Source organism: Leptosomus discolor, chromosome 7 (genome assembly GCF_034619465.1).
Source record: "Leptosomus discolor isolate bLepDis1 chromosome 7, bLepDis1.hap2, whole genome shotgun sequence".
Taxonomy (NCBI): Eukaryota; Metazoa; Chordata; class Aves; order Leptosomiformes; family Leptosomidae; genus Leptosomus; species Leptosomus discolor.
In genome coordinates, this window is record NC_141397.1 from 7,328,269 (window position 1) to 7,340,084 (window position 11,816).

Consider the following 11,816-nt stretch of genomic DNA (forward strand, 5'->3'; position numbering starts at 1 on the left):
GGTTCTCAACTCCTATAAATCAATGTGCGGCTGAGAGGCTCCTCCCAAAGGCTTTGACGCCACACGAAATGCATCTCAATACTTTATCTGTGCTGTCTGTGTGTTGTGCTCATTGGCTTATTACCGCAACTGCATTTTTAATTTCTAATATTATTTTTAGAATCAGTGGCTCGTAAAAGAATTTTACTACTGTTCTGTATTGCTGCTGCAAAATTTCCAGTAATCCATTAAAAATTAGGATTCACAATGCAAGATTCAGGCTTTGATTTGTATTGAAAATTAAAATGTAATATTTTCTCTCTGCTTTCCTCTATTCTTTAACACAAGTCTGGAAAAACCTTGGATCTTGAACAAATTCCAATGTTTTGTTATTAAACCAAGAGGAGAAAACCAATAATTTTTGAATTATCTGTTACAGACATGTTTACATTATGAATCTCTTAACTTAAGACTCTGTGCGCTATGGAGTTCTAATTTTATCCAGTGACATGAGCAAGAAAAAATACGAAAAGATATATAATCATGCTGTGGAAAGCACATTTGCGTAGAGATCATAGAGAAATAGTGCTAAGAAGTGAATATTGAATTGCATATTTCATTGTCCTTAAAGAATTTGTCTTCATCATTTTGCCTGGGACAGTGGTAACAGTAAAATGCGTCTGGGTCATGTGAACAGTTGTTGATTTTGGAACATTGTTCATTCTTAGTTCCTTTTCTCATTTTATTTTTAGAAAAAAAAAACAACCAACAAACTGAAAACCAACACAAAACCATCTGAAGAGGTGAAACACCCCAGTTTCTAGAGAGGATCCAGCTGCGTTAACTATCCATCTGCCTCTTGGAAAAAAAGCATTCTGACAACTGGAGAGCAGATGCAATGTGTGGAGTCAGGGAGGTCAACAAAAACAAGTGGAAAAAGAAACTAAGGAAACAAGTGAAAAGAGAAAGAATATTACAGTATTAATACGGGATCACTCATGATAATAGTAAAATGAATGGAATGCCAAAAAAAAAACAAAAACAAAAACAAAAAACCAATCACCACAGGAGCTGACAAAACATAAGAGAAGAAACCAAAGAGGTACTAGGGTGGGGTGTAGATCTTAGCCGTACTAGCCTGAATCCAGGGTAAATCTTGATTTCACTAATGCCACGACAATTTTACACAGTGGAGAGAAAACCCGCCCTGCGAAGTCACTCTGAACCATGGCCCTGGGTGGGACATTTGCTCCTAAGCTGAGCGCAAGCTGGGCTGGGCCCTGACCGGGCTGGTGGCCGCAAATACAGGGAGAAACCCGAGTCTCTCCCGGGCAGCGGACAGGGAGGGTGGCAGCGGCAGGGAGAGCCGGGGGCGAGGGGCAGAGACACGTCGGGAAGGGCTAGAGAGGCTTCTAGGGGCCAGCCCCGCCACGGCCACCCCCTCCGCTGCCGCTCTCCCTGGCTTTCGCCCTTGTTAACAAGAATTAGGAGATAACGCCAAAAAAAATTAACACACACTCCCACCCCACGATCCCCGCGGTGGACCCTGTCTCCATCCCCAGGGTACGACTGGACCGGGCTCTCCCCTTCCCTCTCTCTCCGGCTTTTCAGAATTTATTTATTTATTTTCTCCCCTTGCAGCAACGAAACATGGGGAGGTGGGGAAAAAAAAAAAAAACCAAGACAAACAAACAAACAAACAAACCACAAAAAAAAGCAGGGAGAGAGAAAAAGGGCTTTCTGTGACCTCTCCAAAAATCAAAGCCCTCAAGTTCTCAAGTTTTCTCTCTCAGGAGAGCGCAGCCGGTTTCCCAGCCCGCCGGGGAAGCTGCAGGGCGGCCCGGCCAGCCGCCGCTCCTGTCCCCACGCCGTGCCGCCCCGCACCGCCCCGCACCGCCCCGCACCGCGCCGGGCAGCCCCGGTGCCTCCTCCGGCTGCTGCTGCTGCTGCTCGGGGCGAGCGACGGCGCTGGCCGCCCCCACTCAAGGGCAGAACCTGTCCCGGGAAGAGAATGGTGACAACAAAGGGTTGTGTCCAGATGTTCCGCTTTACTGGCCCTGTGACACACGGCGTGGATACGGCAGGCTGGGTTTCAAAGAAAAGGGAGTTGTTGTTTATTTAAAAAAAAAAAAAAAAAAAAAAAAAAAAAAAAAGGAGGAAAGCGCTGGGGTAAAATGCACACGCGAAGTTTTCCCTAGTCCCTGGCAGGCAGCTGGGCAGGCAGTTGAATTTGCTGGGAACCTATTCCGCAAACTGGGACGGCTCTGCTGCCCTTTCTCGAAAGCAACAAATTGCAAAAAATTTAAAGCAAGCAGGCGACGCAACACAAACCGAAGGGCCTCCGACCTTCATTTGTTTCCCTCCCTTCCCTTTACAAAAATTATATATATTAGTAAATCTACACGTACTGAGCATCTCCATCCCTCCTCTCCCCCACTCCTCCCCCTCGCCCCCAACGCGCTCTTCCCCAAACGCTCCTCCTTTTGCATCCCACACCTGCAGGTGTGGCTACAGGTCCTGGCTGCGGTGTGAGAAGCCGAGGCAGGAGCCACGGCTCTGCGTCCCCAGGAGGGAGGAGGTGCCCGGGGCCACCTTCTCGGTGCCGTCGGTGGTACCCGGACCCCAGCCCCGTCCCATTGGGCCCGGGCGCTCCCTAACTCGCCTCCTGCCTGCTGCAGCCGTCCAGGAGCTCAGTCATGAAGGAGATGTACACTATGGCCAGGCGCAATGTCTCTATCCGGGAGAGCCTCTTCTCGTAGGCGAAGGTGGGCACCTTCTTCCTCAACTGATCAAACGCCTCGTTGAGGTTGAACATCCTCTTCCTCTCCCGTATGTTGGCAGCCTGGCGCTGGGCGTAGGTGATAACCCGCTTTCTCCTAGGTCTATCCAGGAGGGAAGCGCTGCGCATCCTCTCCTCTTCCTCCTCCTCTTCCTCGTCTTCAGGATCTCCATCTCCGAAGGCAGCCAGGGGCAGCCCTCGGGCCATCCCGTCCCGGAGCGACAGGGCTCTGTCCCTGAAGGGAGGCCCGGAGGTGACCTCGCAGAGCCCCAGGCCCGGCCCGGCCCGGGGGGGACCCTGGGGGGTGCCCAGGGAGAGGTCGGCCACGAAATCCAGCACCGAGGCGCCCAGCAGCCCCTCCGGGCAGGGCACTTGCGGGGTTCTGCCGTGCAGCTCATCCAGCAGCCCCGGGCGCTGGTGGGCTGGGAAGAGGCTGGCTGACATCTTACTTCAGAGAGGGCTTAATCTGGTCCCCCATCCCCAGCCCCAGCGGCGTTAATATTTATAACCCCCCGGATAACAGGATTAGCAGGACTAGAAAGAGCGGCTGTAAAATTTCTCGCCGTGATGCTGATGAGAGGAGACAGGCAGCCCCCTCGGGGACGCGTGGATGCTCCCGAGAGAGGAGTCCCCAGCGAGTCAATCCTGTCACAGCGATCAAGGACAGTTCCTTCTTGGCAAAACCCTCCGCTCTTACCTGCTGAGCACTTTTGTCTCTTCTTACACACCCGCAACCAAACGATTTTCAGCCTCTTTAAAGCCCGCAGCCGCAGAGCCGGGTCTCCACTGGGCTTGTTTTCCTGCTTTCTGTCGGGATCTCTGAACCCTGAGAGCCAGCCTGACAATTGATGGCAGGCAAGTGCATGTATGCTTTTAATGATGTCCTGAAGAGGGGACCTGCACGCAGAGGGTCACCGGGGAATGTTTACCCTGTATCCCAGCGCAATGGGAGCTGAATGACAGGACCTCCATTAGCCTAAGTAAGCATTGTAGGGGACCCGATATTGCATTCCCGGTAGTAACTGTTGGAATCGTCTCTCCATTCCCCCTAAATCCCCTTCAACTAGAGTTCAAACACCTTTTCCAGTAAAAGGCTGCTTCGTAAAGCTCATTTCGGTTCAGGCAATCTCAAAGCACTTGCTTTGAAACTCCTTCCTCCCGCCCATGAGACGAGGTTAAGCTGGTCCTAGTCAGGGCAGCGGTTGCTCCTATACCTTTGGTAGAGCCGTCCCGGGCACCGGCGGTGCGGAGGGGAATCGACCTGATAACGCTGGATCCACACCGGAAACAAAACAAAACAAAACAAAACAAAACAAAACAAAACGTGAAATGCATCTAAACACACCCGACACCTCTGAATACCTTTCTTTGATCAAGGTTTCCTCGGGGACGGACGTTTGGGGATTGTTTTGCTTTTGGCTTGGGAGGCTGGAAGAGGTTAGGGGTTGTGTCTTCACCCTCCCACACCATGGACTGTCTCTAAATAAACAGCCCGGCCCTGGCCATCCGTGGCGGTGTGAGACACAGCCGGGTTGAACCGGGTCGGTTTCCTTTGGGACACGGTTTGTGCGAGGCAGCTCCTTGAGGAGCAGCCGGCCGTTCCTCTTGCGTCGCCTCCTTAAAGCCTAATCTTCGCCTTTGTCATGCATTGTCGCCACTCTCGCTTTGGGGCTAATTAGTCTTTAATTTCTAAAGGGGATTTCAAAGCCCACCAGATCAAAGGAGGCGGGGGGGGGGGGGGGGGGGGGCGGCCGAACCATCCCCCGCTCCGCGAACATCCTCCCCGTTCGCCCGCGGGACCGCGAACGCTTCCCGCCGCGGACCGGGATCTGCCGTCACTTCCCACGCAGCGACCGACCCACGCACCCCCTTTGTCCTGGGGAAGATGCCATGGGGAAGAGACTTCCCCTCCCAGCTGCTCGCCCCCCCCCCCCCCCCCCCCCGGGGCTGCGCGGCCCTGCGCGGGGGGGTGCGGAAGGTGCGCGGGAGCGGAGCTACGTTGGACAGCTCCGGAGCGGCGGCGGCGGCACCGCGGGTACCCGGCGGCCCTGCGGGAGGGGGGACCTTCCCTCCACCACCCTTCCTCGGCTCCCACACCCTTCCTCTCCCCATCCTCGTGATCCGACCATCATCATCGTCGCTGCTGCGGCAAGCGGCGGGCGGCGTCGGGTCTGCTTTAATGAGTTAACGGCGTGCCCGAGGCTGAAGAAAGGGCAAATTTGGCTGTTCGGCGGGGAGATCGCTTTTGGTTTTCTTAGCGCTGAGAGGTTTCTTAGCGAACAGGGAGAGAGTCGCTCAGAGACGTGCTTATTTATGACAAATATTCATTAAAACACCTGGTGAATGAAGTAATAAGGCAAAGAGGAGCCGTAAAACAGCTGTCAAGAGAAGCGCTGAGTAGAGAGCATCCAAAAGTAGCAGCAAGTTGAAGGGCTCTAAATGTTAAGTGCTCTATAAAAACTACTCGGTGGTCGAATGATCAGATAAATATCTACGAACGATCCGCAAAGGAACGTCACTTCTTTGAGCTCCTTTTAGGTGAGGTGGCAAGTATTTCGTTTAAAGACATAAAAATAAGGACAAACGCCAGCAAAGATGTGTCACCACAGGGTGCAAAATTATCGGGGAAATACGAATACTTCAGGTAATGAAACAAATGAGTGGAGAAATGTGAAGTCGCCTGCTTTGTGGCAATCTTCACACGAATTTCCCGTCTTGTGGGAAACCGGCGTTTAGAAGAGGATAGAGGAGCCCTTCACTACGGTCTCTTCAGAAAGAAACTCTTGCTCATATCTCTAGTTTCAGAGTTTTGTGTGACACAAACTACAAAGACAACAGGGACCAGAAGCGTTTTATATTGCAAGAACGTAAGGGGAGATGGTTGTTAAGTCGGTATTGCATCACAAAGCGACATAACATAAAACATAAAAATTAATGCAGGGTGTGCCTGCCACTGAATCCCTAAAGGAAGCACTAAAGCCAGGACTAAGCCAGGGCTGGGAGGTCCTAGCAGAAAATGAAGACTTGTAGTCAAGGTGAATCCTCCTATCCAACTGTTTAGTTTTTGGGGTTTGGGGGTTTTTTTGTTTGTTTTGTCTTGTTTTGTTTTGGTTTAATCACGGATTTGTTTCCTGTTTTTTCCTCTTCTTTTTGCTAAAATATTGATTTTTCTCTTATATGAATTATTTGAAATTATGCTGAATAAGCTCAATGAACTGTGATTTGAGGTATGCTTTTGAGCATTTTTTCATGTTTGGTGATTTTTATCACATTGGGGAAAGTATGGAGCTGAGGAAATGCGTAATGAACGGCTATGCTGCAGTGGACAGGTTTTCAGTGCATAGACAATACGACAATATAGGGGAAGGATGAATTCTCATGAGAGCCTGCTCTACACTCTGACATCTCCCCAGAACAGATTAGGTACTCAAACATGTGTTCTAGATTTGTTTTAACTAAGAATACAGTTTGCTGTATGGTTGTTTACCTTCTTTCACCCACTTCTTGTCCCACCTATATCTTATCTTTTCATTTCACTTATTTATCACCAAAAATTGCTCACAGGATGCTTCCAGATGCTGACCACTGATGGCTACATCTTCAAACCACTCTGCAACTATTTGCATAACGATCTTTCTTCAGAAACATCTATTACATGATTCTCGATAATTTTGCAAATCAATGTCTCTTAACAAACCCAATGTCCTTTGTGTTAGCAGGTACGAGGAGAATGTGCATTTTAATTCACTGTACTTCTATGTAGTAATATTCAGACAAAACCAGAGCAAAATAAGATTGAATGTGGTATCACTGGCAGGGTAAGTGAGACCTCTGATATCTCAGTGCATTGTGGGATCATAGAGGCAGGGAACACTGGACTGTGATAGAGTTTGTGTTCAAAGACTTTATGTCCAACTCATTTGCAAAGCTGAAGGAGGCCAAGAGAAAAGCCTTAGATGAATTGGTCAGTACTGTTTTGAGTGGCTCGCAACAAAACCAGAAAGGAGGAGACCGCTGAAGGTAAAGCCACAGCTAATGTAGACCAGAGGAAGCAGTGCCTTGATGGTTGAAGCAGCTGGGAAAGCCTTTGATATGTTGGAGATAGATGAAGTGTATGGAGATGAGGACAAGTTTATCTCACTTTGACTTCTGCAGGTCTCGCGTGCGGAAAGAATGGATTGACTCCATCAGTTAAGAAAAATAAAATGGATACTGGAAATGGGGTCATATTATTTAACTGCTGGCTCTTATCCAAGTCTCAAGTTATCATGGCAACACCGAGTCCTGCAGAGATGTGAGCACCTGTAGTGGACTCTGCAGTCCATTTGAAGTCTGTCTCCCCTGACGGACTGTCTAAGGACTGTGGGGATACTGGCTTCTAACTCAGATATCTTCAGTCCTGTGGGATGAGTCTTGGCTCTAGAATTAGCAGTTTGTGAATAAACACTAAAAAAAAAAATCCAGTAAGATATATATCCAGAGTATGTGGGCAAAGACAACTGGATATATTCGAGTGCAGTGATTAGAACTGGAATCTGTGAGAATTCTCTGCAAACTTTTTCCACCCACCCAGATAATTTACCTATGTAGGCAGTGTAAGAATTAACTTTATTCTTTACACTGATGATATATGTGAGTACACTCTGCTCACAAAGTAGATGAAGTCCAACCTACCAGTCCACTGTAGGGACCAGTTCTGTTCTTAAAACCTGAATATATCCAGTGAAGCCAAAGCATCACAATCTGGTCCCAGAAGTAATTTCAGGCACTGATCCTGCGTGCATCTGACTGTATGAATGCACCCCTGTGGCACAGCCTGTCTAACAGGACTCCAATTTGAATACAAGCAACTGCTTACAAAGATCAGGTTTCACAACTTGGCTCTCCCTGACAGAAATGGGACGTCCAGTAACATCATTGTTTCCCAACACAGGAAATCATTAGTGAAACTTAATATTTTGGGGAAAACTTAATAAAACTAAATAGGTTCTGCAAGTGAAGTGCAATTCATTTCTATTTACAGCTGTATTACACACCATTGGAAGAGTTTAAAGAAGTAACTGTTGATATTTCCCCATATGGGACCAAATGACGAAGAAAAAGTTTGCAAGTGTCATTTTGGGTAAATCAGAGACAAATGAAATGAATAGCTGTGGTTAGGGTGTGATGTAATTCATCATGCTTGCAAAGTTTTATGAATGATACTTTTTTCCTTAATCATAACCTTAGGGGTGGGAGGGATTGAGAACAGGACGTGTATTAAGGTTGGAATGTCAACCTTAACTTTGAATTTCCTGGCTTTTTATCAGCCTGCCTGAAAAAATGTAATGTTATTTAAACACAGCTTCTTTCATCTTGAATTTGTTATATAGATACTTTTTGTGGAAAGTGGAATGCAATGTGTATTGTTTACCTAGAAGTTTAGATTTTTTTCCCTAAATCTTTATTATAATTAATTAAATTTATTTTTATATAATTATGTAACAGAGTCATTAATTAATGCTTTTTTCTCTTCCACCTCTCACAATTCGTAAAATGCAGGGAAATGTCAGGCTGAAAGCTATAGTTAGTTAAAGATTTTTCTTATTATCAACAGGATGAATGATGCTGGACCAAGATTCATTACCAGAACCCTCTGTGTAGCCTCCATTTTTTTATTTGGTGGGATCACCTTGAGTCAAATGACCCATTTAGTGTTTTGACCTACTCAGCTTTGGATCTCCTGATACTGACAGAACACATGCCAGGTAGGATCATCTACCTTTTATTTTGTTTTCATTTTTTAGAATCCAGACATTACTTGCTTCATTTTATAGAATCTGGAATTATCAAATGATTTTTCATAGTTCACAGGTGTATCTCCTGCAACTAGCAAGGAGATCTACACTGAAACTCATTTCTAAAGTACAGGTCTCCTTTGCCAAGCTTCTCAACCATTCACTGCCTTGCTAGCTTCTGGCTTTGTTATTCTCCTAAGGATATGGAATTTCTTTCCTTGCTAGTCCTGAATACTCTCTTAACAGCCTGTTGCTTTGTGCATATTTATGAAAATAGTCACCAATTATAGTATCGCATAGAATCTTTCCCACTCAATTGCAATTTAATTCTGATTCAACACATTAGAACCTGCTAATATAGTGAATAATTTCCTTCTTGTTGCTTAGTGTTTCACCTTTGTTTTTTCCCCTGTGCTAATAAGCCATGATTTAAAGATAGGATTAACAATTTCATACTATCTTTTCAAAAACATTTCTCGTGCTGTATCAATGAGCTTGGTAGATATGGACTGAATAAGTATTGTTTCTGTCTGCAGATGGGAAGCAGAAATAGAACAACATGGCAAACAGAACAAGAATGTTTATGGCAAATACAACAAAAAGGCAAACTGGAATTGATGCTTCTGATTTGAGTTATCTAGAATGTAAGTTTAGGGAGCATTTGTGTTATACAGCCTTTTTACGTTAAGAAGATCCCATTAAGCTACTAAGCTCTTTCACAGGTGGTATGTGATTTTTATATTAATTAAATGTAGTATATGTTAATCAAGTGGTTTATTAACACATACCTGGAACATGTTTTTATTAACAACATGGAGACAGCTTTGGTTGCTCAGAGGGTTTGATTCTGCAAATGTATGTTTTAAAATAAATACTAGTTTTATTGTTATTTGCTATATTTTTTGAAAGTAAACTGCAAAATGAAAGCTTCCATCCTATGTTCTGTCAGATTATCCTCACTTGTGCTTGTGGCAGGGCTGAAATCTTTAGATCCATCATGCTACTTGCTGCATTTAAACCTATAAAGCCAAATATCCCTGCCTCTGCCATCAGGACTTGAGGGAAGTTGGGACGCTTTGCCAGAAGATTTCACAGATATTTGCTGGCAGCAAAAGCGTACTGAGAAGAGGACTACATGTTCCTGTCTACGAAGAGAATGTGACTTACTGGCACTTTTCATTTCTGACAAATTAGATTTATCCCCTCTGGTCTGTCCTTATCAATGCCCCGTCTCTTTTTATGTTATGATTCACTGTTATGTCCCATCTCTTCTCACTTAAACTGTCCTTGCTCCAGTCACCACTTCTTGGGCTTGTTTACCTCAGTTTCCATGTGGAACATGGCTTAGTCTTACCCTGAGCTTCAAGACTTATTCACCTCCTTAGGTTCAGCTGTCTTTACTCCAAAACCCCACTTCTCACCGCTCGTTTATTTTCTGTCTCTCTCCCTCTTTAACCATCTCGCCCATTTGCGTTTGCAGTTAGTGCCAGCCATCCCCAGGCCTTGCTGTGGCGCAGCAGCTCAGAGCAGCCCTAACTTTGCCTGGCGGTGAGCTCAAGCATGGGGGTAATCTTTCATGACTTTGGCTACTTTAATCCAAACGAATATGCAATCTGGAATATTTAAAGTCTCATAATTTGTAGTCTGCTCTAGGAGGGCAGGTCTGAAATGAGGTACCAAAAAGTACACTCCTCTCAAAAATGTTTAATTTTCAGAATTTTGAAGGATGAGGAAAACAATTAATTTCTCTGCAGCTTTGCTCTACACATGATGATTTTGACTGGATTACAGAATAAAAAGGTATCATTAATGTCAGCGTAACTGATTTTAATAATTCATGATGTTATTCGTAATAATCATATTAACTTTAAAGTTACTTAAACTGGCATTAGTTATATAGATCCTTTTCATAGGCTAACTAGCTAGAAGGTAAAGAAGCCCAAACACATATTCTTAAACCATATGTTTTTAAAACCATTTATTTGATTCATACGTGTATGTGTGCAGGGAAGGAAACCAATCTGAGAATTTTTGTAATACCTTTCCTGCTAAACTCCCAGCAGAAACATTGCCAGTCTAATGTACCTCTAATCATCTGTGCCATACAAAATAGTAATCTGCCTTGGTTTTCCTTTTCATATTTTTGGTAACTATGAGCTTGAATGTTTTAAATGTCTCTCAATCTGCATTTTCTCTAGAAAATATTTCAAAGATGGTGGAAGGTGTTGCTCTCTGTCAATTTAGATGGTAGAATCTATCTTCCTGATAGAAAAAAGCCTGTGAAAGGCAAGCACTGGCTATTTCAAAATCTTGTGTAAGCTTGTCTTTTCCAGTTACAGGATTCACTACATAGTGCAGAATTTGCATATAGGCTTTTAAATATTATTTGAGCTCCCTTTGTTTATTCCCCTTAGAATTCAAGAAAATATCTCATTTTCAGGTACCCGGTCATGTTGTTCATTCAACAAAGAAACTCAGATGCAGTTGTGTCATAGATACTAAGTTATGCAACATAGCTAATATGGCACTGTGATTTTATTTGTTAAAATATATGTTAAATATGTTAAAATAACTTATTAATTGTAAGTAAATATGTTAAAATAACATAACAATCTTTTGGGGTTATTAGAAACAAACAATGAGTCAGGATGCTCGATTCTGTTTTGTAAGAGCTGCACTAAAGCAATCTGTCCTCCCCACTGTAGGCAGGACATTGCATCCCCTGTTATCCTTCCTCCTGTTTTCCATGTATTTTAGGTTGTGACAAAACTGAAATCTTGCTATGCTGCAGAGTTTGGTGCTTATCAGTACTTATAATGTAGGAATTATCATGAATGAGTAGAAGGTGTTAACACCTGGGAAAGTGCTGGCCTGGCCCTGACTACCAACGAAGATGACGAGACATTGCTTTTGTGGAGGTGGTGTTTCTCCCATTCCCTCCCAAACATGAAGAAGGAGGGCAGACTTTTCTCTGTTGTGCCTTCTGGTTTATCACAAACATGTTGCTTCCCATCACATACTAGATTAGAAGATCTTCCAGGCAGTGACAGAGTCTTCCTTTATATTTCTGCTGTGACCAGTAAGGGGGGAAGCACAGACACAACTGGGCTCTTTAAGCATTACCAGAAGATGAGGCAAAGTTCATCTTTCATGCAGTTCATGACAAAAAAGGTGTATTTTAAAGGGAGGAAGAGTTAAACAGAGTCATAGCCTAGCTGGAGACGGGGAAGCAGGAGCTGTGAGTACACACTGCCTTGATGGTGGTGGCATGAAGGGAATGT

General features: G+C 44.9%; 1 protein-coding gene across 1 annotated transcript; it reads right to left on the bottom strand.

The window, feature by feature from the left end:
- Nucleotides 1–2,632: 2,632 nt before the first annotated feature.
- On the bottom strand, nt 2,633–3,202 carry FERD3L (Fer3 like bHLH transcription factor). Its single transcript, XM_009957921.2, has one exon. It carries the CDS (start codon nt 3,200–3,202, stop codon nt 2,633–2,635), a length of 570 nt encoding a protein of 189 aa, XP_009956223.2.
- Between the last annotated feature and the right edge of the window lie 8,614 nt (nt 3,203–11,816).

Excerpts from the sequence above, each read along its gene's own strand:
- FERD3L (XM_009957921.2), bottom strand. The coding sequence starts at position 3,202 with ATGTCAGCCAGCCTCTTCCCAGCCCACCAGCGCCCGGGGCTGCTGGAT.